This window comes from Protopterus annectens, chromosome 9.part0 (genome assembly GCF_019279795.1).
Source record: "Protopterus annectens isolate FY-2018-M chromosome 9.part0, PAN1.0, whole genome shotgun sequence".
In the NCBI taxonomy this organism is placed as follows: Eukaryota; Metazoa; Chordata; order Ceratodontiformes; family Protopteridae; genus Protopterus; species Protopterus annectens.
Window position 1 is genome coordinate 1549770465 of NC_056743.1, and position 23219 is coordinate 1549793683.

The 23219-nt window shown below is 41.4% G+C and overlaps 1 protein-coding gene across 1 annotated transcript in view; it reads right to left on the reverse strand.

The window, feature by feature from the left end:
• LCP2 (lymphocyte cytosolic protein 2) overlaps positions 1–23219 on the reverse strand; it is a 1995233-nt gene that overhangs the window by 1227206 nt on the left and 744808 nt on the right. Inside the window, exon 4 of the mRNA XM_044084497.1 lies at positions 15682–15747. Within this exon, the coding sequence (XP_043940432.1) occupies positions 15682–15747 (66 nt within the window). The remainder of the gene's footprint in view (positions 1–15681; positions 15748–23219) is intronic.

The window sequence follows — 23219 nt, forward strand, 5'->3', positions numbered from 1 at the left end:
TGGTATTCTGAGTAGATTTGTTTGGGTTACTGAAGAAGGTAACTCAATCTGATTGTATAAGTTTGTTATTTGTCATTTACTGCATCATAGTTTGCATAGTTAAAATCCTGGAAGAACTGTTTGTTCATGACTTAGTTTTAAGTCTACTGAGGTTTAAGATGATGGTGTCATGATATATGTTAATTATAGTGTACATATCACAGGTGGAGAAGAAGGAGCTCATGTATATCAGTATGATATTTAAGATACTGCCACCCCTGAAATTTTGATTAGTCCATCCAACCAATTAATAGTTATATTTACATGATCAGTCTTTGGATAGTTAAAATCACTCACAGTGATTTGGATTTTCGTTGAGTTTTACATTCTGGAGTTTACTCTGGAAATGCTCGGGCTGTATAAGGTTGTGTATATTGTATGGTATTTGTTTTTGTACAAATCATTTCAAAGTCCTAAGATTATTGTTCCAGGTTTCTGGCTAGAAATACAAGGCCCAGCGCTGCTAGCCTTGAGAGTTTGAAATATGAACACCGATTCCAACAGAAAACAAGTCTGAATTTGTGTCTTTCGGCTTTTCCCAGTTAGGGGTTGCCACAGCGGAACTCCGGTCTGCTTATGATTGGTAGTTGATTTTTACGTGCCGAGTTACCAGCCCTGGCACACAACCTTCAACAAAGGTACGCCCATTCACGCATGTCTCCACGCAGAAGACGCTCTAGCTGAGAATCGAATCAGACAGCATCTTACTGTGAGGCGACAACATTACCACAGCACCACCACCGCAGTTTTAGAAAACAAATTCTGAACAAAACAAATTCTGAATATTATACTTTAATCACATTTTTTGAGGGGGAGGTGTTCACCCTCCCTGCACTCTCACACACGTGTTAAATATACATATACTGCATCCAAGCTGCTATACATCTCATTAAGGGAATGCTATGAGATGCCACAACCTTACACTTAGCATGTGATTCCCTCACATTTGCATTTACCAGTTGTTTTCTGAGGGTCACAGCTGCAGCCTTTTGAACTTTAACACCCATTATTCTAAGGCAGATGAATTCCATGGCTGTTTACTTACAATGACTTATATTACAGCTTCCTGACTGATCCTTTAGCGCTAAAGCAAGGTAGAACCGGCTCACTGCAGTGATTGCATTTTGACTAGTAGCTATCAGTCATACCTTTCAATATCTTCGTACAAGAAATCTGGACAAACCTAAAATAAGAGGGAAACAAAGGCCCAGAAATAGGGATAGATTTTAAATACTGGGCTTTAAACTGAGAAAGTTGCCAGAATAAAAAGATTTGTGTTAGCATGTATTTTTCTGAGGGATGTAAAGTCTGAAACTCAAACACAGTTCATTATTTGGTGACTTCAATCCTCAGCGATTTGATAGAAAACCATAAATGTTATGAGGTATAGACCTACAATGAGGCAAAAATCTAGATATTCTGCAAATTGCTGGACAGCTGAGAGGTATGCCATCAGTCCAGTCACAAAAAAAAAAAACAGGCAGGTCAGATTATGGCATGCCGACACTGAAAGTGCAGGCCTGATACAAAAAATTACCTAATAACTTTGCCTCTATTACAGTAATAACTGGTATTTGCAAATCTAATGCCATTCATTCAACATGAACTACAAATCACTACAGAGAATAATGAAATGTGTAACACATGGATTTACCCATTGCCAACAGTTAAAAGAATTGATGCAAGAAAACTCACTATAACTGTCCATGAAAAAAGTTAAAAGTGGCATTAATCATTGAAATTACTTTACTCAGTGATTACAGAGTCTTACATAACAGAGAAAAAGGAAGTCATATCAGGATTTGCAAGCAAATGAAAGCATTGTGGAAGAAAAATACCCAGACATTTCCAGCAATAGTAAGATCAACAGGTCCAATAAAAAAAGAATTTACAATTGTACATAAATATATTACCAATGCATGTAACTCTTAGAAGTTATAGAAGGAAGTAATTCTGGGCACATTGTGGGTGCTGAGAAGACCACAGTGCTAATACATGAACTTTAATTGCACCCTAACATTGGAATGGGGACGATTCAAATCATTATATTAGAAACCAAAAACACTTGCGAAACTAACCCTGAGAAGATGATATTGGGTAGCAAAGTAAATATTTGCTTAAGGATTCCTCATAACAGAATTTCCTGGTCTGAATTTATCATTTTATGCTTGCAAAATGTTAACAAGTACTTATTCTCTAGGTATTTTCTAGGGGGTTAGCCTACCAATAAATCTCCATAATATTTTTTGTTTATAACATCTTATTTTTATTTAATTAATAGCAGGAAAAGAAAAACAGTTCTGAAAAAAATATGCATAGTATTTCCAGCTGTTTGGCTGAAGAACAAAAATGCTATTTCTCTCAAGCAAGTGTTTTCGTCACACTCCTAGATCATTATGTGTAAACAGGAAAAATATAAATGGTGACACTTTGGGAATGCTGATAAATAACTGATGAGAGAGATAAACTGTTAATAACATGTACTGTTCTCTGTGTCATATAAATGTTTGTATCACACTGTTGCTAAGGTAAATATATACAGACCCACGCGCACACACACACACACACACACACACACACACACACACATACACACATACACATGAAGGTGCAGACATACTTGCATACATACATACACATTTTTTCACACTTTTTAACGGTATTAATATGTTCTTTTTATTTGCAGGGCACTGATTTGGTAATAAGGGTGGTGATTCACTGGAACAGGGACAAGCATCTGTCTGTGATGGCCAATGTCCTGGGTTTGATGAAACCCAAATGTCAATAAAATTGACCAGGGGAAGGAAGATGCTGGTAATGACCTACTTTTATTTCCCTAGGGAATCTGAGAGCCTATGTATTTATAATTGCTACAATCAGATTTAAGGAGCTTTGCAAGATAATGAACTCATAGTCACTAGAAAGACCTGACTCAAATATGTACATATGTTCCACAGCAACATGTTAGGCAGTCATTAGTGACACATCCTCAGATATAAGAATCTTAACCTGCTGTATGCACAGTCTGCTGAGGCCTTGAAGGCCAGCCCACTGACTCCAGTTCCCTTAATGTTAAAATCATAGCAGAAATCGGTGAGCTCTAAGATTAGTCCTTTGGGCAGCACCGGCAGTGTTGCATGGCAAAAGGTTACACCCAGTTTGATGAGTGCAAGTAGGGGCAAGTTGAGGTAGATGAAGTGGGGTACCAGCTTACTTGAAGGAAACTGCAAACATTACATGAAGTTTGCTAGTAAGTAGGCTAAAATAATTCTAGAAAGAAAAGACCTTAGTGGAGAGTTATTTGCGGGCATGGCAGCCAAAACTGTAATAATATTCTCTATCTGTTTTTTTATAGATATTCTAGAGTTGATTCACCATTAACCACTTCTATCTAGCAGGTGCACAGGGGATTACAATGCAGTTAATGAGATGGTTCCTGTGGTCTGGTGGTCCACAGTTTGATTCCCTGATCCTCCATTGCCTAACTGTGTGGTTCTGAGAAAGTCACTTTAGCAGACACTGCTCCTGAGCTGACTCTGAAAAAGGTCCATGGAGATCAGTGCTCTACACAGGCAAAACAAATAAATAAAAAGACTGACGAGTATTTAAACCTGCTGAAAGTTTTAGGATACCTATGAGTCTTTTTTTTGTCTTTGTTTTCATGGTCCCCTAGCTTGTTACTCGTTACAATTTATTATTTAGTAGTTGTTGATGTGCACCATCTCCCAACCCATCTATTATGGATCATCATGTTTTTCAGTCCTCCATGCTTGTCCGTAGTCAGTTAATCATCCCTGAGCCTTTTCAGTCATTTAAGGCAAGACTGTAGCTCTTTTGTTTGAATCCTCTGTTTCCTTCAGAAGCAGGACTGGAATGCCATAGCTCCCTTCTTGTATGGATCAAGGCATTCACTTTACTATTGAGGGTTGGGAGGGTGGCCTAATGGTTAAGGTGTTTGTCTTACAAACACAAGGTGCAGGGTTTGAGCCCCTCAAGGGATAACTGGCTAGGCTTAAAATGGCTCGCGAGGGCAGTTAGCCTAGTACTAATCTATGATCTATGATCCTATTTGTGGTATGCTAGCCAAATGATAGTCCATCAAACTTGTGGGCTGTGAGTCATACTATATATTTCAAGTGGTAGAAACTGCAATGATGTACAAAAAGGTCACATGAGCTAATATGCATTGCATTCACATTCCTGTCACAACACAAATTCTGGTCTTCACCAGGCTTTGCACTAGAAGCAAACTCCCTAGGGAATCTGAGAGCCTATGTATTTATAATTGCTACAATCAGATTTAAGGAGCTTTGCAAGATAATGAAATCATAGTCACTAGAAAGACCTGACTCTGTCCTCTTAATCCGATGCCTCCTTGATGACTATCATTTCAAGCCCAGGTCATAGATGCTGTAAGAACAGATTCTACTGTAAAACCACTAAAAAGATCAATATGAAAGTGTTTATAACATTACAGAAGACACCACAGAGGTACTACTTCCTAAGCATACAGAATCTTACAAAAAGTGTCAATCAAAATATGAATATGGAGGAATCTTCTAACTGATTCCATCCATCCATCCGTCCGTGAATGCTTTTTCTCATTTTTGCACATAGGGTAGGGGTGTCACGTCATCAATGGCCATCATCTAGAATTAGAAGTTATGTACCTACCATAACGTTCCATGTTAGTTGTCTTCTTCTCACCTTCTTCCTTGCTGGACGGGTTCGGAGCCGAACCTCGGCTCCGACTCGGCCACTCTAAAAGCTCGAGAGCTAGTTCCACCGGCTCGAGGCTCCCCTATATCCCACAATGCTAGGCGGTAACTCCTCAGATCTCATTTGAAAGCTAGGTCAAGCAGGAAAAAACTCCATAACATGGAGAAAGGTAACCCACCTCTATAAGGCTGAGTGTGAGGTGTCCTAAACCTAACAGAGGCATATATAGAAGTGGTAGCATGGGAGAAAGATAAAGAGGTCACAAGACAATCTCCTCTAGGTCTGTCCAGGCTAGGGGGAATGATGGTGGGACGCAAGAAAGAAGGCGAGAAGAAGACAACTAACATGGAACATTATGGTAGGTACATAACTTCTAAATGTTAAGTTGTCTATCTCGCCTTCATTCTTGCTGGATGGGACCGCGTCCCTAGCACCTTGTCCTGGGTGGCCTATCAGAACAGACTCTTGAGTACAGTGGAACCAAAGTTGGCTCGGCCTCTAGAGGCTAAGTCCAACTTATAATGAGATATGAAGGTATGGGGAGAAGCCCAAGTAGCTGCAGAACAAATCGAATCAATAGGCAGTCTGTCTTGAAAAGCTATAGATGTGGCTAAAGCTCTAGTCGAATGAGCCTTGGGTTTGGATGGCAGCTGTTGATGTCTGATCTCATAAACAAGGGTAATCAACGAAGTAAGCCATCTAGAGAGAGACACCTTAGAAACTGGAAGGCCCATTCTACCTTCTGCATAGGACACAAACAGTTGATCGGATTTCCTGGATTGTTTGGTCCTGTCTAAATAGTACCTAAGTTGGCGATGAACGTCCAAGCAGTGTAATCTATGTTCTGATCTGTTCGAATAGTTAGGGAAGAAAACTGGAAGATCAATGGTTTGATTCAAATTTGCTGGTGAAGCTACCTTAGGCAAAAAGGACGGGTTAGTACGTAAAGATACCCTATCCTTATGAAACAATAAATAAGGGGGTCGACTACACAGAGCATGGAGTTCAGAGACTCTTCGAGCTGAAGTGATAGCTACCAAAAAGAGTGTTTTCCAAGATAGTAACTTCATTGAGCATGAAGCCGCGGGTTCAAAGTGGGAAAGAATTAAGGACGCCAAAACCAAGTTGAGATCCCATAGAGGAGGAGGATCCCTGATAGGTAGTTTGAGGAGAAAAACTCCCTTTAGAAAAGCTTTGCAGAGCTTGTGAGACATAATGGAAGACTCTGAGACACCGACATGAAAGTTAGATATAGCCGCCAATTGAACCTTGATGGTGGACGGAGACGAACCTGAGTGGAAAAGTTCGGCTAGAAAATCCAAAACAGACTGAATAGAAGCAGTGAAAGGATCTATATCCTTTGACTGTGCCCAACAGGAAAAACGTTTCCACTTACTATTATAAATCTTCCGAGTGGAGGATTTATGAGAGGCTATCAAAATATCGCGAACTGAGTGAGATATTAGAGGAAGCCTGGCTAAAGTTGGAATTGGAGAAACCACGCTGTGAGGTTCAGAGAAGGGAGGGAGCGGTGCAACTGTCCCGACTGATGGGTCAGGAGGTCTGGAACTGGGTCCAGATGCCAGGGTTGCTCCAACAGATAACGGTGAAGAAATGGGAACCAAACCTGTCGAGGCCAGTAAGGGGCAATGAGGATCATGGAAGCTTTCTGAGCGATGGCTTTCTGAATTAGTTGAGATATCAGTGGGAAGGGTGGAAAGGCATACAGAAGTCCCCGGGGCCAAATGTGGACTAGAGCGTCTCTGCTGGGGTGGCCTGGTTGGGGAAAGAGGGTGAAGAAATCGTCACACTTGCTGTTTTGGGGAGTAGCAAAAAGGTCACAGCAAGGCTGGCCCCACTTTTGAAAAACTTTCTCCAACACTGAATTCTTCAGAGACCACTTGTGAGGCATGAGAATAGCTCTGCTCAATTTGTCCGCAATCACATTGGACTTCCCGGGAATGTGCGTTGCTAACAGAAATCGCTGAGAAGAAATCACCCATTGCCACAGTCTGAGTGCCTCTCGACATAGGGGGTAAGATCTGGTTCCACCTTGTTTGTTGATGTACCACACTACAGACATATTGTCTGTCTGAATTGCTATAGTTCCCTTGGGAAAAGAGTCTTGTAAGGCTTGCAACGCTAGAAGCACTGCTCTCATCTCTAGGACATTTATGTGCAAGTGGCACTCGAAAGGTTGCCACATGCCTTGGACCGTCCTGCCCTGGTAATGCCCCCCCCCCACCCGATCAGGGAGGCGTCCATTGTCACTGTAGCAACCGGAGGGGAAGGAACAAAAGGTCTCCCTAGGAAGAGCTGGGGAGATGTGATCCACCAAGAGAGATGATTCTTGCATGATTGTGTTATCCGAATAGGATGGGACATTGGAAGTCATTGGAAAGACCATTGTGTGAAGAGCATCCATTGTAAGATTCTCATATGGAAGCGAGCTAATGGTAGAAGAGGGATGGTCGCCGCCATTATCCCTAAGACCTTCAGGATCAGTCTGGCTTTGACTTTGTTGCTCTGCAAGACAAGAGAGACTTGTCTGTGTATGTCTGCTATTCTCTGCTCTGTGAGTCTAGCTGACATGTTGACTGTGTCTAGATTTGCACCTATGAAGGTAATAACATGACAAGGCGACAAGACAGACTTTTCGTAATTTATTGAAATGCCTAGTGTTTGACGTGTGTAAGGTGTAGTCTCTGGCAAGAAGGAGAAGATGCTTGGTGGGGGCTGTTAGGAGTCAGTCGTCTAAATATGGAAACACCTGGAATCCTTGTTGTCTCAGCTGAGAGGCGACCACTGCCATGCATTTGGTAAACACTCAGGGGGCTGTAGTGAGACCAAAGGGCAGGGCCCTGAACTGAAAATGACTGGTTCCCAGCCTGAAGCGGAGAAATCTCCTGGAGCGTCGGTTCATTCTGATATGATAGTACGCATCCTGGAGATCTATAGAGCACATCCAGTTGTCCCGCCCCAGAAGGGGTAGAATGGACTGCAGCATGACCATCCAAAATTTTGTTTTCTTGACAAAGTTGTTCAAGTTGCTGAGATCCAAAATAGGTCTCCAGTCCTGTTTTCTTTGGAACCAAAAAGAATTTGGAGTAGATTCCGGATCCTTGTTGGTCTGCTGTAACTGGTTGAATAGCTCTTTTTGCTAGCAGCTTTGAAATTTCTAATGCTGCTTGCTCCCTTTGACTGGGTGGAATGTCTGGAAGGGATTTTCCGGACTGCTTTGGTATGCAAAAGAAAGGGATTTTGTAGCCTTCGGAAATGATAGACTGTACCCATTTGTCTTGAGTAAGGGAAAGCCAGGCTTCTGGGTACAGAGATAATCTTCCCCCGACTGCCTCCAAAGGTGGACAGTCGGGCAACACCTCAGGGATGCTGAAAGGGCTTGTCAGAGAAGGATTCTCGACTGCCCTGATTCTGCGGGCCCCCTCTGCCTCTAGGACGGCGTCTATTATTATTGTTCCCCCTTCTGCCTCTAGGTGGGAACCGACTCTGTGCGTCAGGCGAAACTCCTTGTGGTTGTTTGCAGAACCACATCTTTCCCCCCTTCTGGCCCTTGGGGTAAGGCCTAGAAGGAGTAGAAAAATGGACTCCGATGGCAGAGAGAGTCTTGCCATCAGTCTCACACCTAGTCAGGGTTTCCTTCACTTGAGGACCAAACAGGGATGATCTATCAAAAGGGGAGTTAGTGAAGGACGCCTTGAAAGGGTCCGCAAAGTTACACAGCCGCATCCAGGCGTGCCGACGTAACGCCACACCTGTACCTGCCGCTCTACTCGCCCCATCCGCCACGTATGAAAGAAGGCGCATGGAGGAGTTAGCTATTGAGTTGAGGGTCGCTAGCTGAGAGTTCATTCTATCCTGAAAACCCGCAGCTGTTGGATCCTTTAACATTTCACTCGCTTCCTTGAGCAAATCCCTCTGGAGATGAGTGAAATGACACAGGTAATTCAGCGAGCACATAGAAAAAGTCGCTGACGAGAACATCCGCTTCCCGTACCTGTCCATAGTCCTAGACTCCTTGTTAAGAGGATGAACAGGCACTGAAGGATCAGCAAGCTCCTTCTTGGTGGCTGCAGCCACCACCATAGCATCAACAGAGACGCCTTTGGTCAAGAATTCTTTGTCTTTGGGGGCAGTGATAAATTTTGATGGTCTCCTGGGGGTGGGTTCCATTGAGTCAGGAGCCGTCCAGACCTTCCTCACCACCACTTCCATGAGGGGTCAAAGGGAGGGGACACCCAGGAGGTGGAAGGGCGAGAGCCAAACGCCTCAAGATACACTGATTCATCCTCTGAAGGGTTGAGGGCTGGCCAATTCCCCCTCTGTTTTAAGATTTCGAGGATGTCTGCGAATGAGACATCTTCAAAGGGGGAACGAGGGGAACCTTCAGAATCTTCTAAATCAGTGTCAGAGGTGACAGACTCAGGGGAGTCGATGTGCTTCCTCTTGCACTGCCTCTTCCTAGGGGGCTCTCCTACCGGGTCAGGAGAGGCCTCGGAAGAGGAGGAGATCCCCACTGGGGATACTTGAGGAGCTGGCTCTCTACGATCCGGGATGAGGGAGTGAGAAGAAATCACCGCAGGCACCGTGGAGGGAGGGGCAGATGGAGCCGACTGTGGGGTTGAACCAGGTTCCAACACGCTCCTCATGACCTCGAAGGCACCCCTGTCAGGCAGAGCCAGAGGTCTCCGCTCCGAAAAGCTGAAAACCTCCCTTGGCACCGACAGCGATGGCTCAGAGGTCGATGTCGGAGCCGAACTCACCAGCGTCGAAGCACCAAGAGGGAGAGAAGTCGGACAAGGGTCCGATGCCACTCGCCCCTTGGAGCCGACGAGGGAAGTCTGGCACTGAGATTCTTCCAAAGAAGACATCAGAGCAGACGACGGCACCGAAGACAAAGGTATCGGTTCCGACGCACCCACGGTCTCGGGTCCAAGCTGCCCCGGCTCCGAACTCAAGAGAGTCAGAGGAGGAACATTCTGAGTGACAGGATTAGCCATCGACTGTTGAGTCGGGCTCTGAAGCATTTGGGCCAGTGCCTCGGACTTAAGAAGTCGACTCACTACCCTCTGAAGGTCATGATCTGACAGTCTCAACGACCTAGAGGAGTGAGATCTATGGCTCCGTTCAGACAACAATGGAGATGCTGGAGCCGAATGAACGGAGCCGATAGATGGTGACCTGGACCTCTTTCTAGAAGTCGGTTCCGATAGCCTTATTGGAGCCGACTCAGCAGTGACTACCTCGGCTCCGACCGGAGCCGAGGGAACAGTGGAAACATGTGTTCGAGAATCATCAGGTTTCGAAGCCCCCGAAGACGACTCAGATACAGGAGCCGACGGTCTGGTAGGCTTGGAGGGTTTCCCCGAAGATTGAGTTGGGGGACCCTCAGGCTTCAATAAGCCTCTTAAAATAAGCTTATTTTTTCGCTCCTGCAGGACTCTAGGGCTGAAACCATGGCAAACAGCGCATGAGTCCTGCAGGTGCAAAGGTCCCAGGCAGTATACACAAGAAGTGTGACTGTCTGTCAGAGACATCTTCTGACAGCACGAGTCACACTTCTTAAAGCCTGAGACCTTCGATTCTTTAGATATTTCTAAAGAAGATAGTGTAATCACTCACACTCACACACACACAGATTACACTAAATGAAGTTAAACTGAATTAATTTAAATTAAACTAAATTAAACTAAATAATTCCCTACAGAAAAAACACAGTCACTCCAACTACTAGGAAGGGAGGGACAGGGCCTAATGGAAGAACTCTAAAAGTTCTTGGAAAAAAGGGGGGAGAATTTGCAAGGGAATGTTAAAGAAACTACCTAACTAAGTAAATAATACAGAAAAACTAACTTAAAGGGGGTCTATCTTAGTTAACTTTGTTTTTAAAGTAACTAACCTGAAGAGCCGGTTGGAAGAGCACCTCGATCGCTATAGCGGCAAACGAGATCTGAGGAGTTACTGCCTAGCATTGTGGGATATAGGGGAGCCTCGAGCCAGTGGAACTAGCTCTCGAGCTTTTAGAGTGGCTCGGCTCTGAACCCATCCAGCAAGAATGAAGGCGAGATAGACAACTTAACATCTAGTGTTCACACTGCCAGGTGACAGATCTGACAACTGTTCCTCTACACCCCACACACACACACACACACCCACACACACACACACACACACACACACACACACACACACACACACACACACACACACACACACACACACACACACACACTCATACCTATTGTGGAAGTGATCAGGGTACCCAGAAAAACTTAAATAAACGCAAGGAAGATATGCAGGCTGCACACAAAAGAGCACTCCAGTCAAGAATCAAAATGGGGAACCTCTTGCTGTGAAGCAACAATGCTACCTGTTGTGCCACAGTGGTGCCCAATCCTCTAGCCGATTGTTGCCCCTTTAGCAAACAGGATATATATAATATCTGAATTCCTAACAATACTATATAATTTCATTATTCTGCCTGTTATAATAGTTATGGTTACAAATTTGTAACTTTCTGAAAGAGTTTCAACAAGTGAATATAAGCATCATCACAAATTGCAAACACAATATCCCAAAAAACATAATCCCTATACCTTCTTAGTTTAACACTGCAGCGGAAGAGATTCATAGACTGTTGTATATTTTCGCTCCTTACTCTAAGAAGTATCTCATAAACAAAACCAGGTTTTTACATCATCACTAGATTTCAGGAAATATTCATGTAAACTGTTCTAGTAATTTAGTACACCAGTTATGAAATTATTACTTAGGCACTGCAATTTCAAATAAATGTTCAATTATATGCAAAGTTTTCCTTTAAGATGTACCAGTACGTACCTTATCATCCACACCCAGACTGGGGCAGCTATCAACACAAAGTGATCTGGGGGTAATAATTCATCAGAAATTAGATGTGGTTTATATGTTGACAAAGCTGGAAGATTCAGCAGAAACATTGTCTCTTAGATAGAATTAAGCCAAACCTTAATGGACCAAAACTGTACAAGCAATGCCTATGGTTTTCTCCCACTAAGCCTTCTGTATTATGCCCTGCATTTACCAGTTTCCCCAACACTTTACTCTCTGAGATTGAACTTGTTTGTAATAAGGCTGTCAAATTTGCAGCAAAACTACCAAATCCCATCACTCTGTAACTGCTATTTCTGATTAGAGTGTTTTAACTTTAGTGTAGCTAAAGATGGTCCATCATATTCCTTTCTATTCAAACCTGACTGATGACCAGCATTATGGACTGTCACTCATTATTTTCTCACATACAGCTTCAGGTCATAAGTATAACAGTTCATTAAACTCACAAGTCTACTAACCATCAGGGAATTACTATTAACCCTTCTGGGGTGGCCCAACTCTAGAACAGTCTTATAATATAAATCAGAAAGATTTCAGAAGGCAATCATTTTAGAAAATCCATTGCATCCTTTTTTCTGAGCAAGCTGGATCTCTAATTGCAGACAAGGAATTACAGAACCCTTCATGCGCATTGAATCATTCACTCTACTTAAAGATGCTCAGACTTTTGAAACCTTGACTGATGCAAAGCTTTGTTTCTACCTCCTTACTTGAGCTTTCTTCACTTTTGGTACTTGTTTGCATCCTTCTCCATTTCCTAATTGCTACCATCTTCTTGCCTCTCTCCTTTTTTGTCTACTACCTCATCCCCCACCAATTATCTTAGACTTGGTTACTTCTTTCAATATTTTAAGTTCACTGTACATATTATGCATGCTTTCTTTTCAGGTAATACTTTGAAAACATCCCATTTGATATGTAAATATAAATTGCCGATTATGATATGTAAATTGTTACATGAGCCTCAGTAGTTTTCTGTAGTTGAGACATTTTGGATGTTTTATATTTATCCTGTATAACTGCATCATGGTTACAATACTTTACACTCAAGAATGTATAATGTATGTTTATCTATGTATAATATATATGTGCACACATAGATAACACACACACATATGTATATATAAACATACACAGCTGTAATTGGGGGTTTCAGATGAACAAGCCACTTTAAAATCATATTTATTGACAAATAAATGAAGTTCACAAAAGTAATGCAGCTCTTATCAAACAAGGCAGTTTGTAATCCAGCATAAATATATTTATTCAAGAGGGCATTTCCACAGTATGACAACATCTGCCTGTTAAATGCAAAATTAATTTCTAAATAGGACTATGGCAAACATAAAACAGAACTTACACAGACTTCCAGACATCAAAATATCTTACCTCCCAGTTCCTAAAATAGGGAATGACAAAGCAGATTCAACCTAAATTCTAGCATTAAGGAACAACAAATCAGCTTCACCTTCTACCCAGGTAATAAGTCCATCTGACATCCGCCTTCGGGGGTAAGTTCCCTTCCCTCTAAGGGGTATCATCTGGATCACATTACTTCTTTTTTCTAGTCAACATATGTCTTTATAGAGTTCTGCAGAAGGAAAATAGGATCCAGGAAGCCAGGAAACTAAGTCAATGGCAATAAAACCAGTAAAATCCAAAAAGCACTCCTTACTCAGAAATGCCAATAAAAACTTTTAATCTTACAAAGCTTTCAGGACTTCTCCCTTCATCAGTGTTAAAAAACTTATGAAGGGAGAAATCCCAAAAGCTTTGTAAGATTAAACGTTTTTATTGGCATTTCTGAGTCCGGAGTGCTTTTCGGATTATATAGACTTCTGCCCTGACTGCCCACAGACCCAAACATCATAAATCTCTTATTCACTATGGCAGTGTGCTTCTAATATTCTGATGTGCAGTTTTCCCTTATTTCCACTAAAATACTTCCTTGTTTCTGGATTTTTCTCCTTAAAGGGACCATTAATCATTATGCAATCTGACCTTTCTAGGCTAGCACATTTAGATTGACACAGGCACCAGTATGCTACTGTACACACACACACACACACACACACACACACACACAATTTATATATATATATATATATATATATATATATATATATATATATTTTTGTGTGTGTGTGTGTGTGTGTGTGTGTGTGTGTGTGTGTGTGTGTGTGTGTGTGTGTGTGTGTGTGTGTGTGTGTGTGTGTGTGTGTGTGTGTGTGTATACACATAGACATATATATCTGTATAATATTGACATATTTTATAGGTATGGATGCCTTTGCACATATGCGCACATGTGTGTGTGTGTGTGTGTGTGTGTGTGTGTGTGCGCGTGTGTGTGTGTGTGTGTGTGTGTGTGTGTGTGTGTGTGTGTATGTGTGTGTGTGTGTGTAGCAACATAACACAGTGGCTCTTGCCAAATAAAGTGTCCAGATGAACATAATATTGTAAATAGTGCTATGTTTGCATGCACATAGGGTCGGGGTATGACTTCAATAGTAACAATCATCTACAGCTAAGGTTTACCCCTCCAGGTGGCTATCCCTGCCATGTTAGTTTTTCCACACCACACACTTGCATGCACACTTACATCTATGGCCAATGTAGAGTGCCCACTCCACCTGATGCCATACCTCTCAACTGTACAGATTTTCTCTGAATGTCTAGGTTTTTGCCTCATATTTTTGGTCTTTTTCTCCTAAAATTGTGGTTTTCTAGCAAATCACTGGCATATCATTGAGGGATGAAGTCAACAAATAATGACAGACATTTGAGTTTCAGGCTTCATACCCTTCAGAAAATTCATGCAAATGCAAAACCTGTTATTCTATCAACTTTCTAAGTTTGTAAAAGCAATATTTAAAAAGTGTCCCTATTTTTGGGCCTTTGTCCCCCATTGTTTATGGCTTGGTCCAGTTTTTTTTGCTCTGAGAGGTTGAGAGGTATGCCTGCTGCATGTCTTTGGAATGTGGGAGGAAACCAGGCCACCCAGTGCAAACCCACAGGAACACAGGAAGGACATGTAGACTCTGCACAGAAGGTACCTCAGCCAAGAATCTAACCTAGGAACCTCTCATTTCATTTAAATATGTAAGATAAAAATATATATGTTTTAAGAACAGAGAGGTACTTGTTGTATTAGCCAGAGAACTGCTGCCATCACCTTAAATGAAATTGCCGCTTTATGTGCAGAGAGAATCCTTGTTGCTAGAGTAGATCATCTGGGGTGGGGGTGGGGGGCAAACCAACTGAAAGAGATTGCATCCAGACCTACTGAAAGAGATTGCATCCAAGCTGCAATGGATTGTACTAAAAGCACTTACTGCAAAGTTTTGCTAAACCATAAGACTTCTGCTTTTGGAAGAACTTGCATTTGTATGTATTTTTACAATAAACACTGCCATTTTTTTCTAAGACTGGAAGTCTCTGCTGCTTTTCATAATTCATATTGTTGGATTGTTAGCAGGTATTTTTGCACATGTTTTCATGACAAAGACCTAAGTCTATACCTTTTGCTACCTACAAGAAGCAACCTTATTTGAACATAATTTTTCCCAATTTGAGAGAAACAGCTCTGTGGTATGCCTGCATAGTTGCTTTTTCTATTTGTCAAGGGCATCTGTGAGCTGGCACATTAAAAGGATAACAACTGAAGGACAGTTGCTGCAGAACATTGCTGCCAGAGCCTAAGAGATGGGGCAGTTTCCAAACCGATGTTACAGCATGAAAACAACTGACTAAGGAAAAGGTTCTAGAGGAATATTGTGTTACCATTGAGTAGTAAACCCAGAAGGATGACTGTTTCTGTAAGACTGCTGATCTTTGCTGCCTTTAAAATTGCACAATACACATACATCCATATCTACAAATTGTATAGCACTTTTGTCTGTAAGTATATTCTGTAATTTTGACTTATGCTTTGAGCTAGAGCTGTTGTTCCAGGGTGTCTACCACAAACAGGTCTGCTCATCAGAACTTTATCAAAAGTAAGTACAAATATGAAATAAAAATGAGACTTACTTTTTCTGAAAGAAACCTCTTCTTTCATCTTTCTTCTTTATTTCCTGGATAAGTTTTGTGACTACTCTGAAAAATCAAACAGACATGTTCTACTTAGAAAACTAGTAATTGGTAATAACAGAATCAAAGAGCTTCTTAGTTTAATTGATACACAAGTTTATGTCATACCAGCCTTTAACAATGACTTGAGACTATAAATGTTAAGATACTGATTTATTAAGCAATGCCAGTATAAGCTTATTGATAAAGCAACATCTCAAGATTATACATAAACAGATCCCATTTGATTTAACAGAATTAAGCAAACACTTATATGTGCGATACATGCAGTCCTCTAAGGTAAATATACAACATGAAGTACAAGTCAGAACTGTCATGAGGCCTACTTTTCATAAGCATACAGTATGGAAAACGGGTGGCATTCTGGAGCAATGTTACATATTTTCACCATAACTATATTTTCAAGATGGTACAGTTTAAGTTTATTTAGTTCTTTGTTTTTCTTTCATTGCATTATTTGTAAGGACTTGTAAGATTGTAAGATTGCAGGATTTGTAGGATTTGGAAGGAGATACTAAGCCATACATAAGGAAAAGACATAATAGTGTGACATACAAATCTGCCTTTATAAGTACCATGCCCAGCTGCTCTTAAGCCAAGTTTGTTAACATATATCTGCAATAAATAATTAATTCCAGTATGTATCACACTTTTGTCCAACAAAACTATTCTGGCCTATCTTCGCCAGACCATCACTAATGCTGAATGTTGAAAGAGCAAGCCATTTATTTCCTTCAGGAGTGTGTACCTTACAAGCACAAATAGCACATTTGTGTTAACAGGGCTGCACAATTAAATTAAAATGAATATAACAATGCTGCTTGCCTTATCGTTTAAAATAGTAATTAAAGATTCACTAGAAAAAAGAAGTTAAGTACTCAACATAACATTCCATATGTGTTGTCCATTTTCATTCTTCCTCAACTGTTGGAACTATTGGGTTTGGATCCAAACCTCAGATCCGACTCGGCCGTTATTAAAGCTTGTGATAAGCAAAATACCTCTCAAGCCTCTCCCTTACTCATGATGCACCACCCCCTAACATACCCCAGATCTTGTTTGCAGATTTTACCTGAAAATGTAACTGTCGTTATATACAGGTGCATAATAAAAATGTATATGACCTACAGATCAAACTATATCTAAAACACAATCATAAAGGACAGTGATGTTTTTATAATGTCTCGTTCTTCCAGAAGTTTGTTGAAATAAGGGATGGGGGTTGTTGGGCAGAAAGTTGAGGACGAATCAAAATTGACAACACAGATGGAATGTTATGGTGAGTACATAACTTCTTTCTCTGATGTCAATTTACATTCTAGCCTCAACTGCTGGGCAGAGTCCCCAGCTGCCTAAAATTCTGGGTTGACTCTAAGGAAGGATATTCCTGAGCACAGTTGAAAAAGCTGCTCTACCCTTCAAGACCAGATCCAGGTTGTAATGAGTGATAAAGGTTTGAGAATTTGCCCAGGTTGCAGCTGCACATATGTTGTCCATAGAAACTCTAGATTGAAAGACTGAAGAAGTTGCCATGGACCTAGTTGAATGAGCTCTTAAAGGTTTTGTTAAGGATAGACCCAGTTTTGTTATAGATAAGACAGATACAATCCATCAGACATCTGACTAAAGTTACTTTTGCCACAGGCTTTCCAAATTTCACATCGGCAAAAAAACCAAACAACTGGTCTGTCTTTCTAATTTCTTTTGTCCTTCCTATGTAAATAAAAACATAATTGTCTGTGAACATCCAATAAATGCAACATATATTCACCTTTGTTTGTAAATTTAGGAAAGAATACTGCCAAAGTAATGAACTGATTGATACTGGATTCTTACACCACATTGGGTAGGAAAGTCTCATTGGTTTATAATGTAAAACCAAGTATGGAGGTTTCAATGACAAAGCTTGAAGTTCTGAAACTCTTCTGGTTGAGGTAAAGGCCACTAGAAAGACAGTTTTCCAAGTCAGAAATTTAAGGTCATATTTTGCCGCTGACTCAAAAGAGGAGTGAATTAAGGCCTGCAGTACCAAATTCAAATCCCATGGTGGAGTAGGGTCTTTATACGTGGATCTCAAGAGAAAAGTGCCTCTGAGGAATACTTTACAAATTTTAGAAAAGGCCACAGAAGAATTTTCAAATCCAATATGAGAATTAGAAACTGGTGCCAAATGAACCTCAATAGTAGAGGAGCTTGCTCCTTCATTAGAGTTGGAAGCTAAACATTCAAATGTATTATTTATTGGGGCTGAAAAGGGGGTCAATGTGATTTTGTTGTGTCTAGTAAAATCCTTTTCCATTTATTTCTATACAGCTTTCTCACTTGAAGGTTTATGGGAAGATAAAAGAGTATAATGAACAGAGAAAGTGAGCATTGGTTGTCTGGCTATTAACGGAATTGAAGAAACCACATTGCTACCTTGAGGTATGAGATAGCCAGATAAACCATGTCTGTTTGATGTGACAGGAGATCTGGAATCAGATCCAGTATCCAAGACTGGCAAAGAAGATAAGTCCACAGGAAGCGGAACCAAATCTGACGACACCAGTAAGATGCAATGAGGATGACTTTGCTCTTCAACCTGGTAGCTTTCTGCAAGAAGTTCAGATTTAGAGGAATTGTTGGGTAAACATAAAGTAGACTGGGGGGCCAATCATGAAGTAGAGTGTCCCTTGTTGCCTCCCCCTGAGGAGGGATTAGGCAAAGTAGCTGCTGCATTTGTTGTTTAGGGGAGAAGCAAAAAGATAGCAACAAGGCTGGCCCTATTGGCAGAAAACCATTTCTGCCACTTTCCTGTTGAGAGACCACTCATGAGGCAGAAGAATGGACCTGCTCAATTTGTCTGCTAGCACGTTGGATTTCCCTGGAATGTGCATTGCTATGAGAACGCGGTTGGATGAGATCACCCATTGCCACACTCTGAGTGCTTCTCAACACAAGGAATATGACCTGGTCCGTCCTTGTTGGGTCATGTACCAAACTACAGACATATTGTCCATTTGAATAGCAATTGTCCCTGAAGGGACAGCATCCTGGAAGGCCTGCAATGCTGAAAGCACTGCTCTTATCTCTAGGACATTGATATGCAAGTTGGCCTCTTCGGGGACCAAGTGCCTTGGACAGTTCCCTCCAGAAAGTGCCCCCCACCAGATCTGGGAAGCGTCCATAGCCATGGGCTGAGGGAGAATGAAAGGACGGCCTTGAAGAACTTGCTGTGAATGAATCCACCACCAGAGGTACCTTTTGCATGCCTGAGTGACCCTTATTTGTGTTGACATGCGCTGGTAAAGAATGGACCATTGTGTTGCTAGCATCCATTGAAGAGTTCTCATATGAAACCTTGGTAGAGGAACTAAAATTATGGCAGCTAACATTGACCCCAAGCCTGAAGGATCAACTGTGTTGAAAGACAAGTCCTGCAAATTATTCTCTTGACTTGGAATATTATAGTCTGCACTTTTGAGAGAGGAAGAGAAGCTGTCACAGATGTGCTGAAAACTGCTCATATGAATTCCAAAATTTGAGTTGGTTGTAGATGAGACATGTCATAATTTATGGTTACCCCCCCCCCCCAGATGAGAATATGATCTATTGCTCTTGTTAGTAGATGCCTGGTTGGGGTGGTAATGAGCCAGTCATCTAGAAATGGAAACACCCAGAATCCTGGCAGTCTGGAGTGAGCTGCCACTACTGCCATGCATTTGGTAAACACCCTGGGAGTTGTGGTGAGGTCAAAGGCAGTGCTCTGAACTGGTAGTGACTGTCTCCCAGTCGGAAGCCTAAGTACCTTTTGGATTGTCTGTTCATCTTTATGTGATAGTACGCATCCTGAAGGTCTATTGAGCACAGCTAGTCATCCTTGCCAAGAAGGTAGAATAGACTGAATTGTGACCATCAGAAACTTTGTATGTTGAACTGACTTGTTCAAGTTGCTGAGATCCAACATTGATCTCCATTCCCCTGTTTTCTTTGCCATTCAAAAGAATTTCAGTAAGTTCCGGATTCTATCTGCTCTGCTGGGACCTCTTGGATGACTGTTTTTCTAGCAGCTTTTATATTTGGATTGCTGCTTCTTTCCTCTGACTGGGCGGAACATTGGGAAGTTTGTATAGAGTTGGAGGTGGAAGAGAAAAAGAAATCCTCTGCACCCAAGTATATTTTGTTATGTCTAGCCAGGCTCTCTGGTGCAGGGATAGTTGACTCTCAAGTACCTCCAGAGGGGGGACAATTGGGCCTCCTTTCAGGAGCACTGGTAGGGTCTGTAAGAGAAAGAATCTCAGGATCCCTGGTATTGTGGTCCTCTTCTGCTGCGGGGGCATCATTGTCTATTAGGGTTCCTCCCTCTGCCCTAGAGGAACTTTCTCCACGTGTCCTGGAAGGGACCCTGGGACTTCTTGAATCAGATCTTCTGTCCACCTTGTTGATTCTTAGAAGAGATCTTTGAGAGGTCAAAAAATATATGCCCACTGGACAGAGGGTCTTTCCATCCTTCTCACACCTGGATAATGTGTCCTTCACTTTGGGGCAAAACAAAGAAGTGCTATCAAAGGCAGCATTGACAAACAAGGACTTGAAGGGCTCCACAAAATTACATAGGTGCATCTAGGCATGCCTCCTAATTTATATGTCTGAACCTGTTGCCCTTGAACCACCTTTGACTACATGTGATATAAGCCTTTTGGATGAATTTTAGATGGATTGGAGGGTAGTCAACTGAGAGGCCACCAATAACTGAGCCTCAACAGATTTTGAAAGTTCTTTGATCAAGCCCCTTTGCAGTCTAGTAAAATGTACCAGATGGTTCAGTGACCTAAGAGCAAAGGTCAATAAAGCATAGACATGCTTCCCAAACCTATCACCCTAGACTTTGTTCAGCAAGTTGCTTCTTGGTGGCCACCTCCACAACCATGGCATCCATGGGCACCCCATTACCCCAAAATTCCTTTCCCACAGGTGGAGTCAAAATCCTGTCTGGCCTCTTGGGTATTGGCTCAACTGAGTCAGGATCCTTCCACTCCCACTGAGAGACCAAATCAATGAGCTCTTCAGTGGGTAGAGTAACCTAGGAGAAAGATGGGCCAGCTCCAAAGGCTGCCAGAAATACTGACTCCTCTGGTGAAGGCTTGCTATGGGGTTTAACCACCTCTCTGTTTAAGTGTCTCAAGGATGTCTCCAAATGAGATGTCTTCTGGAGGTGATCATGGGGACCCTTCCTAAGTGCAATCAGACCTCTGCACATACGGTTACTGCATGGCTCAAAGGCATCAAGAAATTACAAAAACATGGTAGAGCCAGCAAACAGTGGACCAAAATCCGTTTATTAAAGGAAGGAGGAAAAAAACATACCGGTTTCGGCCCTTAGGCCTTCCTCAGTGTTTGTAACTGTTACAAAATTCACTATATATATATATATATATATATATATATATATATATATATATATATATAGAGAGAGAGAGAGAGGGGTGGTCCAGCGCCACCTGCAGTCCAAAAACAGAATTGCATACATTTAAACATTCATTTTTATTTTTATATGTATTCATTCAACCCAGGGGAAAAAAGTGCACCTAATTTGATAATCCATTTCTTTTCCATTTTGTTTACTATTGCATGCCAACCAGATTTATTAACTGTATTCCATTGTATAATATCAATCACAGTAAATCTGAACTTGGCATGTGGGAGTTTGATTGTATGTTTGTACAGTGCATTCGTAGGTTTACAAGTCCTAATATCACTAAGATGTTCCGAGATCCTAACTTTGACACAGCGTGAAGTTCGTCCTACATCAAATTCTGAACAATTGCATGATGCCAAATAAATCATCCAGTCTGACTGACAATTTTCAAAGAATCTAATAGAAAAAACTTCACCAGTGTTCCTACTAGTAAATTCCTTTGTTTTACTCATATTATTGCAATGTGTACAGTGGCCACATTGGAAACAGCCCAACAGAGAACCCCTTGTAAGGTTATTTGTTTAGATGAATTCACATTCTTGTTGATATGTTTATAGTGGTTGAGAAAGGAACCCATATTCCGACTCCGTCTATATGAAAAGTGACATCTGTCATCCAATATTGTCCTAAGTTTGTTATCTGCTAGCAATATATTCCAATGCCTCCGCACACAGTTGATAAAAGTGTCTGTATTTCTCCCATATGTAGTAATTTGTGAGTTAGATTTCTGTTTATGCTCCTTGTATTGTAGAAGATTCTCCCTGTTTGTGTTAGTAGCATACCATCTTCCTTGAACGATATCACCTTTTTTATATCCCCGGTTAAGGAACCTTGTGTTTAAATCTGACTCATAGGTGGTAAATGTGCTTTCCTCTGAACAAATCCTCCTCAGGCGAAAAAATTGTGATTTTGGAATGTTTCTGCAAATATGGGGGGGATGAAAGCTGGAGGCATGGAGTAGGGAGTTGTATTGGGGATATTTACGATAGATTTCTGTTGTTAATGTATGATCTACATTTCTTGTTACTAAGACATCTATAAAGGTAATCTGATTAGTGTCATAAGTTATCGTGAATTCAATAACCCATTTATTTTCATTTATTTTCATTCAAATAAGTCACAAACTCCTTAAGATATACAATGTCAGATCTCCATACCATCCAGCAATAATCCAAATATCTCCTCCATATATCAATTTCATCAATGTAGATGTTAAGAGCTTTGTCATAAATGATTTGATCTTCAATGTAGGCCATAAAAAGGTCTGCGTATATATAGGAGCAAATGAGGCCCCCATGGCCATGCCTTTGGTCTGTAAATAACATTCGTTGCCATAGAATATCACATTTTTGGTTAGCACATGTTCCGCCATGAATAGTAACAGTGTAATGAAACCTAGGGGGTATAATTCTGACTTTGTTAACCAATATTCCAAAGCATCTAGGCCAGCTCAATGGGGGATGTTGGTATATAATACAGAAACATCCAAACTGCACAAATACCACCCTTCCAAAAGCTGCATATCTGTTATTATCCGGAGGAATTCAGTCCTATCTTGCATTCTTGCTCTAACACATTGGAGCAGGGGCTTCAGATGTAATGTGAGAAATTGAGATAATGGTTCTGTAATAGAACCTCTGCCCGAGACTATTGGTTGACCAGGTGGATGGTTTGGGTCCTTATGAATCTTAGGGAGGAAGTAGATGTATTGGTTACAGGGATCTGTAACTGTAAGATGATGTTGAATATCTTGTGTTATAATGCCTTCCTCCCTAGCTAGTTGTAAGAATTCATCTATTTTCTTTTTGAATCCTAGTGTAGGATCAATCACCATATGTGTATAGTATCTACTGTCTGATAGTTGTCGCATTGCTTCAAAATTATATGCTGACCAATCCTGTACTACAATGGCACCCTCCTTGTCTGCTGTTAGTATTACTAGTTTCTTGTTGCTAGCCATTTCCACAATAGTGTCCATCTCCTTCCTGGACACATTATTCTGTTTGACATGCGAATCCTT